The sequence below is a fragment of the Pelodiscus sinensis genome, chromosome 28, assembly GCF_049634645.1.
Source record: "Pelodiscus sinensis isolate JC-2024 chromosome 28, ASM4963464v1, whole genome shotgun sequence".
Lineage (NCBI taxonomy): Eukaryota > Metazoa > Chordata > Testudines > Trionychidae > Pelodiscus > Pelodiscus sinensis.
In genome coordinates this window covers 3,453,559-3,470,126 of record NC_134738.1, presented here as the reverse complement: position 1 = coordinate 3,470,126, position 16,568 = coordinate 3,453,559, and the positions used below count along the sequence as shown (strand labels likewise).

Genomic DNA, 16,568 nt, shown 5'->3' with positions numbered 1-16,568 from the left:
AGGCAAAATAAAGAATTCCAGGAATTCACAACAAACAGCTTGATATAAGTGACTTCAAGATACAGTAAAACTCTGATGGTCCAGCACCATCAGGAACCCAGAAGTGCTCTGGGCAGCCGGACCATTGGAGCTGCTCTGCCCCCAGCTTCCCCGATTCAGCTGCTGCTAAAACTGACCAGTGGCTGAATCGGGGAAGCCGGGGGCAGAGCAGCTGGAGTGCTACTGGGTAGGTCCCGTAGCGCTGCACCTCGGGGCTGCGGGACCAACCCGGCAGCACCCCACCTGTCCCTGATTCAGCTACTGCTGAAACTGACCAGCAGCTGACTCCAGGAATCCGGAGGCAGAGCTGCTCTGCCCTGGCTTCCTGGAATCAGCCGCTGATCAGTATCAACAGCAGCTGACTTGGGTACACCTGGGACAGAGCAGCTGGGGTGCTGCCGGGTTGGTCCCCGCAGCGCCAAGGTGCAGGGACCAACCCGGCAGCACCCCAACTGCTCTGTCCCAGGCGTCCCGATTCAGCTGTTGTTGAAACTGACCAGCGGCTGACTCCAGGAAGCCTGAGGCAGAGCTGCTCTGCCTCGGGCTTCCTGGAGTCAGCCGCTGATCAGTATCAACAGCGGTTGACTTGGGGACACCTGGGGCAGAGAAGCTGGGGTGCTGCCAGGTTGGTCCAGTAGCACTGAGGAGCGGCGCTGTGGGACGAACCCAGCAGCACCCCAGCTGCTCTTTCCCAGGCATCCCCAAGAGCAGCTGGGGTGCTGCCAGGTTGATCTCGCGCCAAGGGTCGGCGCTACCGGACCAACCGGGCAGCACTCCAGCTGCTCTGCTGCAGGCGTCCCGGATTCAGCCGCTGCTGAAACTGACCAGCAGCGGCTGAATCAGGGACGCCTGGGGCAGAGCCGGACTATCGGAAGGGGGGGTTATGAGGGGTCTGTGGTGGCATCCCCCCACCCCACCCCAGACCCCTTATAGCCCCCCCTTCTGATAGTCCGGCATATTTGATAATCCGGCACCCCCTGGGTCCTAAAGGTGCCGGATTATCGGAAGTTTACTGTATTTAGTATATTTGATCAATGCTAATTAATCCTCACAAAGCCCAGTCTGGTTGATACTCTCCAGAGCTAGACTTCAGCTTTGTTGGGAAAGAACTTAAGTTTTGTGAAAGCAATTAAATTTGACAACTTTAAATTTCTCAGATAAATTTGTTAAATACAAGTTTTGTTTTGAAATTAAACACAATGTTGGCTTTGTTTTGATGTTTTTCCCCATTCAAAACACTGGTAAAATTTTCTTTAATTCAATTGTTTTATTTAAAGTTTGCCATCAAAATAAAAAGGGAATTTTTTTTAAACTAGGTCTAGTGTCATCCCTGCTTTACAGATTGGGAAATAAGGATACAAGGAGATTGAGAAAGTAAATAAAGACACTTATATAGACAGTCAGCTAGCCATCTAATACTGGCAACAGAAATTTCTGTTAAATGTCCATTGGAAACATTTTCTAACTTTAGATTTTGTAGATATTTACCTGAAATTATATTAAAATGTTCATTTGTGTCCAATTTAACAACCAATCCAGATCACCCTGTATTAGTGACTTGTCCTTATCATTTCTCTCTCTCCCAATTTTTGTGTCCTATGCAACCTGTCAGTGCCGATTTTGTTTTCTTCTAGGTACATAAAAATAGAATAGGGCCAAGAACAGATCCCTGCAGCACCCCACTAGAAACCTGTTCAATAAGGATGCCCCATTTTCAATTACATTTGAAGGCCTATCAGTCAGGCCATTTTTCATCCACTTAATGTGTGTCACTTTCATTTCATACCTTTCTAGTTTTTTAATCAAAATACATGGTAGAAATCAAACACCTTACAGAAGTCTAAGTGTACTGCATTAACATTACTGTCTGTATAAACCAAACCTGTCATTTCATCAAACATGTCTGACAGGATCAATTTTCCATAAACATGTTGATAGGTATTAATTACACCACCTTCATTTATTTTTGTATTAATCAAGTACCATATCAGATGCTCCATTATTTTGCCTGGGATTGATGTCAGAGTGACTGGCATCCAGTTACCCAGCTAATCCTGTTTACCCTTGTAAAATATTGGCTCATTAGGTTTCTTCTGTCTTCTGGAATTTGCCCAGAGACCCCAGACTTATTGAATAAAAAAAAAAAATCAACAATTATGGAAACATTTATATAAACCTACAAGACAAATTCAAAACACAATCTATGTTCTGGGTTAGATTTAACAGGGTAGTGCCCATTTAAGCTTGTCTGTAAGCTTGTCTGTAAAGAGAGTCATGTTAGGGTTAATTGCTAATACTTTAAAAAACTCACCTGTACAAAGAAAATAAAGTGCTTAAAGGAGGTGTTGAGATGGGCCTCCTCCTGGAGCTGCATCACAGAGTCAAAGTGCTGGTGGTAAATATGGGCATAGACCCTAAACAGACGCTTCAATATAGTCTTTGCCACAGACATGAAGTTCTTAGGAAAAGGGACACCTGAAACATGCAAATACATGCAATATATTTCTTAACCAAGTTTAATATATGAAAGCAGAAAAGCCCAGTTACAAGAATAAATATTTTCTGCCAAAGGCACTAGGCTTATTTAGAAACAGTGGCACTCCAAGCTTCAGTAAGGGTACAAAAACTTATTGTATTCAGTTGAAAAAATCTAGTCAATACACTTTTAATAAAAAAAATGATAAGTCACTGAGATATGGGGCAAATTTTCAAAGCATCGTTCCCACAAACTATTGAGTATCCACAGTTCTCTTTGAAGTCAATAAAAACTCTGCACCTTTGTAATGCCATACATAGAGGTACTTATGCATATGTCCAGAGATACTGTTTACATGTTTTAAAGTTAATCAGGGGCAAAAGTGCTTGGTTCAAGAGGGACTGGATGTCTACTGGCCAAAGGCCCCAAAACATCTACATTCTAATTCTTATTCTGACAGGGACTTCCTCTGTGACAGCACAGGGCAAGTCATTTAAATTACCCCCCTAACCTGTAAAAGAGAGCCAACGCCCTTTTGGGAGCTTCTTAAGGCTTGATCCTGCAAATATTAACATACAAGTTTAACTGTACTTCTATGAACAAGCCCACTGAAAGTAATAGAACTACTTATGGAAGGGAAGTAAAGCACATGAATAAGTGTTTGCAGGACTGGGGCCTTAGCTATACTCCACAAGAATCTGAAACCAGTGGGACTAAGCTCTTTAATTAAGGTGCTTTCAAAAATCCCACCCTTGGAGGCTTAATCATGGCCTTTTGGACAGTATCCTAAAGTGGGTTGTGCCCACGAAAGCTCATGATACCATCTACAGAAGATTTCCGATAATCTGGCACCTTTGGGACCCAGGTGGTGCCGGATTATCGGATATGCCAGACTATCGGGAGGTACTCCGAGGGGGGGGGGGGGGCGCGCTGTGACGGATCTGCCAGGACCTGCACTGCCTCTGGTGGGGGCGGGGGCTCAGCGGGGAACAGCACAGCGAGGGCTGAACCCTCCGCCATTTTTCAGGAGGCAGCTGCTTCAAGAAGTTGTTAGTCAATTATACTACCACTGCTCTTTTGATTCTGGACTATTGGGAGTCTACTGGTAAAAGCAGCAGGGACAGAGAGGGGAGAAGATCTCTTGTCAGTTTCAGCAGCAGCCTGTCTGTCACCTGTGGATCCACCATTCCTGCGGACGCCGCCCTGTTCCCCCCAAGGCAGTAGAGGAAAGAAATTGCAAGCCTGTCCCCTGTGGATCCAGCCAGCAGTAGTGTAATGGACTAACAACTTCTTGAAGCAGCTGCCGGAGTTCCAGTTGGTGCCGGACTATCGGGAGTGCCGGACAATTGGAGTTTTACTGTACGTGTTTTGTTAGTCTTTAAAGTGCTACTAGATTATTTAAGTTTTTCCTGTTACAGACTAACTCTGCTACTCCTCTGAAGCTATCCTAAAACAGTTCATCACACCTTCATTAACATATTGAAAGTCTAAATAATTCAGACTGAAGCAATTTTGTTTTCAAGTCACACACAGATTTATACCACCCAGAGGAATTTTCAATAAATACACTAATTGATTCTCTAAAGCTGCAGATACTTACGCGCCAACTTAACCCTAACCATGCACAATCCCACTGAAGGGGGTAGCCGAGTTAGTCTGTTACAGAAAAAAAAAAAACCCCCAAAACAGCAAGCAAATGGTCTGGTAGCACTTTATAGACTAACAAAACATGTAGATGGTATCATGAGCTTTCATGGGCACAGCCCACTTCTTCAGATGACCGGAGTTACTGCAGCTATTCATGGTACTAAAGGTACATATTTGCAGAACCAAGAGCATTAACTATCAACATTTTGATTTTTGACTAACAGTTTTGTAAAATTCAGACAAGATGCCCTGCCAATGACATTTTAGAACAAATTATAAAGTAATTCATTATATACTTAAATCTCAATTTTCAAGAGCACACATTTTAAAATTAGATTTACAAAGTCTCAACCTCATTGAAGGGCACTTTCAATATAATCTGTGACCCCTCATTAATTTTCAGTGAGGGCTGGGCATCTAACCGATCTTTGAATGCTTGAAATACTGAATTTTAAACAATACCTTTTAACTAGTATACACATCATCCACCCTAGCACTGCTGCCTCTGATAGAAAGGACCCGCCAGCCAGCTCCTGACTGAGGCAGCCGGGGGAGGCGGGGGGGGGGGGGGGGGGGGGGGGGGAGAGAGGAGGCAGGAGCCAGTGCAGGTGGGGAGCCAGTTCCCTCAGCACCAGCTCTCCGGTGCTGCCTGATCACCTCCCTCCCCTGCACTGCTGCCTCTATCACAGAGCAGCCTCTGTCTGTGGTGAGCCCAGGCACACTGGCTGCTGGTCCTGCCCCTGGGAACTATCTAATAGTTATGTAACCCATAAGAGTTCATGTGGTTACGTGACTATTCAAGCGCAGTTAACAAAACTACCGTATGCCAGGAGACTGTCTTGGTTAGGGCTATCTTGCGGCCCACAGTGATGAAGGGTCATATGAGCCATTCACTAGCCTGGTTTACCCATCATTGGTCTGTTCTTTATTGGACCTAAACAGAATAGAAACACCAACAAGAGGCTTTACACATTCTTGTTCTTTTTCTTCTCTCTTTTCCTTTCTTGGTTGCTTTTTAAAAAGATGTGTTAGGGTATGTCTACACTTGCAGCCTATTTCGGAATAGGGCAACAAATGTAGGCATTCAGAATTGCAAGTCAAGCCCGAGATTTAAATATCTTGTGCCTGATCTGCATCTTCCCGACCGGGCACCACTTTTTGAAATTTACAAGCCAGGAATAACTGCCTGCGTCTACACGCAGCAGTGAAATGGGCGTTAGAAATACCCTATTTCAGAATAGGGCTGTAAATGGAGGCATTCGGAATTGCAAATCAAGCCCGGGATTTAAATATCCCGCGCTTCATTTGCATCTTCCTGGCCGGGCGCCATTTTTGAAATTTATAAGCCTGGAGTAACTGCCCGCGTCTACACGTGGCAGTGAAATGGGCGTTTTGAAATAAAGCCCTATTTCGAACTACCTGTTATTCCTACTGCAATGAAGTTTAACAGGTAGTTCGAAATAGGGCTTTATTTCAAACGCCCATTTCACTGTCACGTGTAGACGCGGGCAGTTACTCCAGGCTTATACATTTCAAAAATGGCGCCCAGCCAGGAAGATGCAAATCAAGCACAGGATATTTAAATCCCGGGCTTGATTTGCAATTCCGAATGCCTCCATTTACAGCCCTATTCCGAAATAGGTTATTTCTACACTTGCAGCCTAAGTTACTAAGTCTGCTGTGAAAAGTGATACACATACCACTTTTCACATTTCAGAACTGGCAAATGTGGGGACAAATTAAGCCCTGGATGGGGAGGTGAATATGGAGGTAGTGGGGACCAGGGGAATTAGGAGAGGCAGTGAGGGGCAGGGGCTATGTGGAAGGATAACTATGGTGGGGAATGGAGCCTGAAGCCCCATAGCTAGAGCCTACCACTAACCACCCGAGGGTGGAAACCTGACCCCACCAGCCTGAGAAGGTGGGGTTCTCATAGGGAGTCTGCTCCTCCAGCTTGTATGTCTCCAGAGGAGGGCAGAGCCCAACCACTTCTGGCAGACCTGGCGGAGAGGGCTGCAGCTCCCCCACCCCACCAATCACTGTGCAAGAGGCTCTCCTCACAAGAGAAGAAACAAAAGACAGGACTATGCAGCACTTTAAAGACTAACAAGATGGTTTATTAGATGATGAGCTTTCGTGGGCCAGACCCACTTCCTCAGATCAAATTGTGGAAGAAAAATTGGTATGACCATATATACCAAAGGGATAAAAAACAAACAAACACACACATACAAAATTGACACTTTTTTTTAAATTAAAGTGCTGCATAGTCCTGTCTTTTGTTTCAGCAAGACCAGACTAACACGGCTACATCTCTATTACTACTCACAAGAGAAGTCTCTGGTGGCAGCATTTCAGAAACGGTGCTCTAATGCACCTAAATACTTACACAAACCTCAGCAGCACCATATTACCCTGCCACTACACGACTGTCATGATTTCACTTACCAATCTTTGAAGGAAAGAGGGTTTCATCATCAAGCTGGTCCTGAACCCATGTCATCAAATAATCAATGTACTTGGGAGCTGAACATTTAATTGGTTTCTTTATATTGGTACCATCTGCCCAATGGTATTCATACCTATGGGGGGGAGGGGGAGAGAAACAAGGTTTTATAAAGAAAGAGAAAGCATTTCTAGAAGGAGTCCTTTTTCAGACACTTCTTTATTCGACAGAGGCTCCCCGATCTGCTTGTTCAACAATGATAGCACAAAAGGATTTTTAGCTGAAGAATGGATTAAAAAGGTGTCTTATCAGAGCCCCACGAAGACACTGGAATGTCAGTTCTGGCTTAAACCAGATTCCATGTCATTTTTACACACAACTGTATTAGTCTCCTTTCCCTAAGGTTTAGAGTCTCTACTGCCTATTGCTTCCACATGGATAAAGCATGGAGATTGTGCAACTGAGGAGAGCTGACCACAGCTCCCACCAGAACCAATTATTAATGCTCCTTGAGCAGCCACAGAGGAGATGTGCTAGAGAGGTCCCATCTCTCCCTTTCAAAGTTTAAGTGAACAGCCCCAGCAGCTCTCCTTGTCCTGGATAAATTGAGGGGCTTTTGCCATTGGACTCAGGGTTTTGTGCTGCAAGCCAAGCCTTAGAGGAGCCTCAAAGTGTGATTGATAAACCCAGATCCCTCACTCACGCCCAATCTTATCTGGCCAATAAGATTGACTTGAGCCACAACAGACTGGCAACTATAAATCACCGGCAGGACACGCATGTGCATATGTGGCTTTTCGTTTTTAATAAACACAGTATATTGCCTTTTCCCTGAAAAAGATTGTTTGCGCTTCTTATATGCATAACAATTAAATATAGCGGTGCCTTTAATTTACATTATATTTGAGACAGTTTGTGCGTTTGTCTGTATCTGTCCATCTGGCTGTGAGTCCGTTTGTTCATGAACTCCTCCTAAACCATAAAAGCTGGGACCACCAAATTTGGAAGGCAGCTTCCTCTTAACATAACTTAAAGTAAGGTCATGGTTTGATTGTGCCACGACTGTGGGATGTGCATGGAATATGGTTGTTTTTCATCAAACACAAAGGGAGAGGTGCGATAGCAGGAACAGTTATACTCACGAATGACTACGGGGGGAGGAGGTAGCAAACACCCCAGCCCCTGGAAGCAGCCAGGCCATGTGGCACCCACCAACCCAGTCTGACCCTGGGGAAAAGTCACTGGCCACTCCCTGAACCTCTTCTCAGAACCCCAACCCTGACTCCTGCAGCCCCCGCCCTGGTCCAAAGCAGGGTTGGACAAAACAGGGCCCGCAGGCCAGATTCGTCCTGCCACCATCCTACAGCCCAGCAGGACCAAGGGCAGGCTCCCTGCCTGTCATCCCTCCCCCCACATGGCTGAAAGTGGCTGGCTGCGAGGGCCATGTGCATTTCTGTGTGCTGCATGCTCCAGAGGGGGACGGGGAAGATCCACATGCTGCTCCATAACAATCTTGCAGGGTTTGGGTGCAGGAAAGGAAAGGATTCTGACCTGGGGGAGGGGTGCAGAGTCTGGGATTAAGGTGCTGGCAGCTCACAAAGTACCCCGCCCTCAAAAGGGCACATGACGAGCAGACACACATGGCCGCAGCAGCTGACTCCCATGTATCAGAGGCTCCCATGGAGCCTCCTACTTCTCCTCCACCCTGTGCTGCTGCCTCTGTATCAGTAGCATCAGTGTGGAGGGGTAGACAGGAGCTGCTACGCTTGGGGAGCCGACTTAAATCCTGCAGAACTGTCTGCCGCCTCTGATACAGGTGGGAGCCAGGGTGTGTGGACCAGCTCCTGCTCCTCACTCTCTCCCCACCATGCTGCTGCCTCTAATACAGAGGGAGCAGCACAGGACGGCAGGCAGGAGCCTCCAAATTTTCAGTGGCTATACAATTACATAATTAAATGCATTGTAACATCCTACTTCCAGCCAGAATCTACACTTGGCACCCCACCCCCACCTGTACCCCAACTCCCTGCCCTAGGATATAACCCAATCCCTCTGCAGTCTGTCCCAGGTAACAACTCCCTCCCAGAACTTGCACCCCCGCTCCCATATCCAGGTTAGAATCCTCTCTTGCACCCATACTCCCTCCCGGACTCTGCAGCCCTTCCAGCTGCCCAATCCAAACCCTCTGAACCCTTGCCCCAGTCACAACCCCCCTCCAAACCCAATCCCCTACCTCAAGCTCCCTTTTGCACTCGTGCCTCTTCCATTAACATCACAGAAGAGTGTGGCCTGTGACAAGTTACCAAATTTTTGGAGTGCCCTCCATCAAAAATTATTGCCCCCATGTGTATTCTTAAATCAGAAAGAAAATTATTTTCTATATAATATATATATATATATATATATATATATATATATATATATACACACACACACACACACACACACACACACACACACACACACACACACGCTATTTATACCAACTTTTTTATTTCTTGAAATTTTCTGAAATTTGGCAAAATGAAGAGTGACTTTTCTGTGGCTGAAAGATGTGCTAAAATTTAAACCAAAACCATTTGAACATGTAAAAAAAAGCACATTTGAGAAATGCCTTAATTGTAGTTCTCACAAGCTTAGCTGATGGTCTTCCAAGTTTCCTTCTATCCCTCCCCAAAATGTGTGTAAAAAATCATTTGGGACTGGAAAAAACAAAGAAATGTTAGCCATTAAGGCATTTTGGGAAGAATTAAAGATGCGTGTAAAAATCACAGTTAGAAGGCTGGATGTACCATATTCCTCATTATATGAGCACAAAGAAAGCTCAGCTCAGGCCAGGCTCTGTAGCCAGCAAGCTGAGCCAAAGCAAGAAGATGCACTGGCCAAACCATGTATATGATTACTGGTGGTAGAAGGAGGAAAGAAGTTGGCATATTATCCTGCAGTTACCAGGCAGAATCTGACCACAACTGTTGACTGCTACAGATAGAAGTAAAAAACAGTCACGAGTGTCACTAATTAAGAGTCAGCCAGTATTACAAAAACATCTATCTGGGGGCTGATTGTACAAGTTCTTTGCCTGAGAATATTACAGATTACAATGAGAGTTTGACTCACTTGGAGGCTTGCAAGGTCCTATACAATTCACACAGGAACAAGGGAACTGGTACTCTCTCTAAATTTATTATGGATTTTTGGCCCCCCCCAATTTATCCAGGACAAGGAGAGCTGCTGGGGCTGTTCACTTAAACTTTGAAAGGGGGAGATGGGACCTCTCTAGCACATCTCCTCTGTGGCTGCTCAAGGAGCATTAATAATTGGTTCTGGAGGGAGCTGTGGACAGCTCTCCTCAGTTGATTTTTTGTGTCTTATTATAGTATACCTAGGGCTGAATATTGAAACCTTTATATAGGCAAGTGTAAAGTATGAATAATTCCACTGAAGTCAAGTGGACTACTATACTACACTCAGGAAAAGGATTTGCACGGAAAACTGATATTTTGCCAAATGCTTTAAGATCATTTGTTAAAAACTTCAGAGAGGTAGCCAAGTTAGTCTGTAACAGGAAAAACAACATATAGTCTAGTAGCACCTTAAAGACTAACAAAACATGAAGATCAACGGGGGGCGGGGGGGGGGGGGGGGAAGGACCCCTGCGGGTTGGATCTGGCCTGCCAAGTAGGTGGACCCAGCCCACGGAAGCCCTGCTACTCCCTCGCCCCCAGGCCAATTAGGGCCTGGGGGCGGGGGAGTGCCTGAAGCCTTCTCCGCTCTGCCAGCAGCTTCCCGCTCTCCCCCGCCCCCAGACCCTAATTGACCTGGAAGGGGGGGGATCGTGTCAAGCCTCTTCCAGGGCATGGGTGCCTAGTGGGAAGAGGGAGGGCAAAGTGGCTCCACCACCTCCAGACCAATCATGGTCTGGGGGCAGAACAGCCCCGCCCCTTTCTGTGTGGCCCCGGGCTACTTCAAAAATTTGTGAAGTGACCCCCGGGCAAAAATTATTGCGCACCCCTGATGTAGATGGTATCTTGAGCTTTCGTGGGCACAACCTACTTCTTCAAATGACAGAAGTGTTAGAAGTCCAGATCCAAGACTCAATAAGGGAAGGAGGGAGGGCGGGAGAGGAGGAAAAAAAAAGGGGGGGCCTTCAGGCTCTGATCCTTCAACGAATACTGTACAGCAAACCTCTATAGAACTGTCTGAAGTCAACAGGCTGACTAATGCTTAAAGTCGAGTACACGGCAAGTTGTTCGAATAATCGGAGCCCTTAACTGTTTCCTTTATCTGTGTTTGTACAGTGCCTCTCACGAGAGAGTCCAAATCTAGACCCAGACCTTTGGTGCTACCACAGTAGAAGTGTTTCAATATAAAGTAACAGGCTATTTGAAATCAGTGGAATTTAATAGTTCAGTCCCAAAGAACGTGACCAATATGTAGACTTTAAGAAAAGAAAAAGGATCCTTCAATAAAATTAAAATCAGGCAATTAGTCTAGTTATTTTAAAAACTGTTTTCAGGGAACGTTGAGGACACTATTTTTAGGAACTATATGCAATATATGGATGTTAAATTGTGGATAATCAGCTGAGTAGTCGATGGAATTTCCATCAAGTACTCAATTAGCCGGGGGAGGGAGGGAGGCGGAAGGAAGATGCTCGCTACTCTGCTGCCGCTCTGCCTTTTAAATGTAGTAAAAGCCGCCTCTACATTTAAAAGGCAGAGGCACAGTGAGGGACTGAAGCAGTCCCAGCTTGCGCCAGGCTGTGCTTCTTACTACATTTAAAAGGCAGAACTGCAGCATCGCTGCACTTCTACCCCTCCTGCCGCCCCGTGGCTCTTGCTTCCCCACCACTCCTTGCTGCCTCTGATATGGGGGCGGAGGAGAGGAGGAACACAAACAGTCAACTTGACTACCCGATAAGCCTAGGGGGGAGAGAGAGGCATGCAGTCAACAGCATTAACCTATAAGCTTTTGCTATTAGTTAATCGTCTACACTATTACATCCCTACAGCAAACTTAGAAAAACTGCATATTTTGCACACATGAAATTTCTCGCTCAGCTAACAAATCCAGCAGTCAGAAATGAAAAACAGACACTGAATGTTAAGGTTCAAACAGGAAGTGTTGAAAGGAAATCACACCAAATATAGAAACAGGAACTTTCTAATCTAAAACTTTCAAGCCTAGATATTACCCCTTAACAAATAAAAATAAAATCATATCACAGAACAGAGTTTTACATTGAATATAATGGATATTACATGTCAGACGCATTAATCTTTGCTGACTTTAATAAACAAAAAATCCTCTACACATCAAGAAGAAATGCCACAATGAGAATACGTAGCTGAGGCATGCACCACTATGCTCTACTTTAGTAAACGTGTGCACCGAAAGCACTGCAAGAAAAAACAACCCTGTAGTGAAACTGGTTTCTTTTTGCTCTGAAAGAGATGCCTTATTTGTGCTACCTGCCATATTAGACGCATCTAAATATAAGACCTCCCATGTATATTCATACCCATCATGTACTTCCCTCTACCCCAAGACATAAGATCTACTACCTCTGACACTTTGCCCCATAAGCATACCGTGTGAATTCTTTTGAGATGCCCAGACCCTTTCTACAGAACAGCTGGCACTTTTAGGTTGTTCCAGTATAGAATATATGATCTTGCCTGCTAAAAGCCACAATGCTTTATGAGTGCATGAAAAGTTTTTGTGGAAATGCGTGAAGCTATAAGACAAGAGTCCATCTAAGTGGCAAGAATTCAAAACTGTGTAAACTTGGCATGGAACACACAATTTACACCCAATTTTTAAAAACTGGAGCATGTTGCTACAAAAATCCTTACTCCAAATAAAGCAAAGAGATATTCAGCATTGGGCTTGATATATTAATGTTTGTGACAACAAAGCAAGTAGTCAAATTATATTGTTGAGCTTCTCAGAGAGGTTTTATATTCTTTTGAAAGAAGTCTGGAGTTCCTGTGAGGCTCTCCTTCCTGTTTTGAACCAGTATAATCATGACCATTCAGCTTCCCCTATTTCCAGCCATCCATCTCCTCTACAGAGTGGGCCGCTGGACAGAACTTAAAACTATTTCTACCCCTAGGAACAGAGGCTAGATGCTTTGGATATGTGACAGAAAGTATGTTAATGAAGTGAAAACAATTATTTTTGAAAATCAGCATAAGTGGTAACATGAATAATCTGATAAGATTCTTGATCAATAAATTAATATGCAGTTCTGAGACAACTGAGGTTCTTTAAAATACATGTTTTCTTGAAAAAATTTCACTGAATCAATATATTTGGATCATGAATATGATAGGAATCTACATGACCTACAGACCAACAGAATTTCATGACCCGTCCTTCGCTTCTGTGTAAATGCACAGTATTTAAGACACCAGACTGGACCAATGATATCTCCAACAACATTCCTCTGATAGTGGCCAGATGGTTCACAGGAATGCATAAATTTTGCAGTGCTGCATGTGTGTGTGTGTGGTGGAGATAGATATAATTAAATATTATGGGAGTATGGCAATAAGACTATAAAACACTAAGTGACCATCTGTTCTTTTTCCATTAGTGTAGTATATTTATGACTACCGTACATATAATGTCTGGTATATTGCAATGAGTTTCCTACCTTGGCCCAGCAGACATTACTGGACAGCTTGCTTCTGTGCAGAACTCTGTGATAGTCCCATACAACATATTGATCTGATTGAAGAAATCCACAGCTGCAAAGAAAATACATCAACAGTAAGTATACATGGAATGGAAAAGACGTATTTTGGTTCATCTTCTCTGGTGGATTAGCTGGTCAGATGGAAGTATCACGGTCAAATCTCTAGTGGAGACAAAACACATCATTTTTATAGAAAAGTGATTTTCTTTCTGTAACTACCAGTAACAGCCTTGTCAGTAGGGATGTAATAGAGTAACTGATTAGTCGACTACCAGATAAGCTTAAACTTAGTCACTTCCACTACTTGCATTCTCCAGCAGCAGCCCCAGGCTACGGGGGATCCTAGTGGGAAGTTGGGACCCCCGCTGACAGGGGCTGCTCCGCAGGCAGTAGCCCCTGTCCAGACAGAGGTTTCCTGTCCGTGGCCAAGGGCTGCTACCAGCTGGGCAAGCAGACCTGCTCAGTCCTGGCTTGTGTCAGGACCAAACCCTATACAGCACTGCAATTTAAAAGGAAGGAGGAGTCAGGCAGCCTATCCTCCGGCTCCTCCCGTGTTTTAAATTGCAGAGCCACAACTTTGGTCCCCGACCCAACACAAGCAGGGACTGAGCTGGACTGCCTGCCTGCCCGGAACCTACTAAATTTAGAAGCCTGGTGGGCGGGCAGCCCAGCTCAGTTCCTGCTTGCACTGGGTTGGGGACAAAACCCCGTTGTGGCTCTGCAATTTAAAATGCAGTAGGAGCCGGGGAATGCCTTCCCCTATCGAATAATCAAGTATTCGATGATAAAAATTTTATCAACTACTCGATTACTAAAATAACCTAAATTTAACATCCCTACTTGTCAGAGTGACCATTTCTGCTTGCTAGCTGATTTGACCTGATCAATATATAAGAACACCATAATCCATATTTTTAAGTCTAGTGCGCAATTTCTCTTGGCTGAATGCAATCTTTTCGGAAAGCCATGTAGCGATTGCCCAGCTTAAACCTGAGTGCTGAAAACCAGTATTCATACATCTAAAAACAAATTCTCCAGCCTGTGGCAGTTACTGTTTGCTTAATAATACAATATAATAAAACAAAAATAAAAAACAACATGACCAAAGAAGTACTGGTTTAGAAATATTCCTCTCAAAAGAATTAGGCTCAGATTCTCCAGGCATGCAGGTGTTGCTGCACTCAGCCTCACAACACCTAACTGATTTATGAGCCCACATCACATATTCAGAAGGGATTTAGGTACTTAGGAGTCAAAACTCCACTGGCAGTGGCTACATCTAAAAAGAGAGTACCATTCATTATTTGTAAGTGTAAAAAGATGCTTAAAATACACACACAGTTCTCTCAGGTATACAAGGCAGTTATTTTTCCTAAGGACTTACTATTAACTGCAATCCATTCATTGAGGTCTTCTCCTTCTGGCAACATAACAGCTTGTCTAAGGTTGCCACTTCCCAAGGTTGCTTCTGCATGTTTCAAGAGCTCATACTGATGAGAGCCTTCAGGAATATTCTTTTTGGGTTTGAATGTTTTAGAGGACCGACTGCCACTGATAGAACATAAATAGATTTTAAATTATGCCAATAGTAGTTTTGTATTTAAATATAAAATCAGGTTTTTCCTGACAAATAGCCCCTATCAGAATGGAGTCCAGATCCTGAATGGTGCTATTACAACACAAACAAATACCAGTAATAATATAAATATATGCCAACTTAGAGAGTCATGTACACAAATAGCCAGAAAAAATCAGATAATCAGACTGTGAAATGGTGAGACCAGATAGCCTTAAAGAGCAAAGCCCTTGCCTTTGTTGAGCATAAAAAGGGGGATAATTCTTATTTTGCTTACACTAGTGATTTGCACCAGTACAACTGACAGATGAATCAGGCCCAAAGTTTTGCTAATAACCTTTTAGTGGAAATAAACACATTAAGTTGGTGCACAAGCTTTGGTATTACTAGCGACACATGGGATTTACCAAAGCATGTTTGGCTCACATGCGTGTCACGCTGGTTGCCTGGCACAGCCTGAGCCAACAGAAAGATGCTAACTGTGCATATTCTGCACTTAACGGATGGCAGCAGCCTCTGCCTTGACCGCATCAAGCTTTCAGACCATGCCAGCATCTTCCCCCTAGAGTAGTAGGGTCAAACCTGGATTGTACCCAGTGCCAAAGGTTACAACCCTGTCCTTTCCACATGGGTTTGGGGTCAGATTCTGCAATCCTGTTCTCACCCCGCCCTGGTCTGCAAGCCACTCCACCACTTCTGCTCATGGATGCTCTCCCCCAGGCCTAGACCAAGGGTCACCTTCCCCCGCATCCAAACTTCCTCCCCCCCATCATAGGCTACCCATTCCCTCACATGCACCACTCCACCATGCCAAGGGTCGCTTCCCCCTTCTGTACCTCCCCTTCTTTCCACCCTCCCCCCCCCCCCGGGCAAGGGCCTCCTCCCCCCACCCTTTCCACCCTCCCCCCCCAGGGCAAGGGCCTCCTCCCCCCACCCTTACCTCCCTCCCCCCCCAGGGCAAGGGCCTCCTCCCCCCACCCTTACCTCCCCCCCCCCCCGGCAAGGGCCTCCTCCCCCCACCCTTACCTCCCTCCCCCCCCCAGGGCAAAGGCCTCCTCCCCCCACCCTTACCTCCCCCCCCCAGGGCAAGGGCCTCCTCCCCCCACCCTTACCTCCCTCCCCCCCCCCGGGCAAGGGCCTCCTCCCCCCACCCTTACCTCCCTCCCCCCCCCCGGGCAAGGGCCTCCTCCCCCCACCCTTACCTCCCTCCCCCCCCCAGGGCAAGGGCCTCCTCCCCCCACCCTTACCTCCCTCCCCCCCCCAGGGCAAGGGCCTCCTCCCCCCCCCCCCGGCAAGGGCCTCCTCCCCCCACCCTTACCTCCCCCCCCCCGGGCAAGGGCCTCCTCCCCCCACCCTTACCTCCCCCCGCCCCCCGGGCAAGGGCCACCTCCCCCCGCCCTTACCCCCCCAGTCCAAGGGCCCCCCCGGGCAAGGGCCTCCGCCCCCCGCCCTCACCCCCCTCCCTTCTCCCCCCCTCAGGGCAAGGGCCCCCCCGCGAGCAGCGCCGCGCCCGGGCCACTCACAAGAGGAAGCTCATCGTGGGGCCGCGGAGGGGGGGTCCCGGCGGGGGGGGGGGGGGGGGAGGCGCCGCTGGCTGCGTCCGGCCCTGAGCTGCGCAGCGACCCCGAGAGCCGCCAACGGAACTCGCTCCCCTCAGCGCGCCGGGGCGGGCGGGGCCGGGCTG

At 46.3% G+C, this 16,568-nt stretch overlaps 1 protein-coding gene across 1 annotated transcript in view; it reads right to left on the bottom strand.

Annotated features, from left to right (window-relative positions):
• Positions 1 to 16,568, bottom strand: part of MOB1A (MOB kinase activator 1A) — a 21,426-nt gene extending 4,858 nt beyond the window's left edge. Inside the window, exons 1-5 of the mRNA XM_075910916.1 lie at positions 16,408 to 16,568; positions 14,693 to 14,859; positions 13,267 to 13,360; positions 6,611 to 6,744; positions 2,351 to 2,514 (exon numbers count right to left, since the gene is read on the bottom strand). Of these exons, the coding sequence (XP_075767031.1) occupies positions 2,351 to 2,514; positions 6,611 to 6,744; positions 13,267 to 13,360; positions 14,693 to 14,859; positions 16,408 to 16,421 (573 nt within the window). The 5' untranslated portion in view covers positions 16,422 to 16,568. The remainder of the gene's footprint in view (positions 1 to 2,350; positions 2,515 to 6,610; positions 6,745 to 13,266; positions 13,361 to 14,692; positions 14,860 to 16,407) is intronic.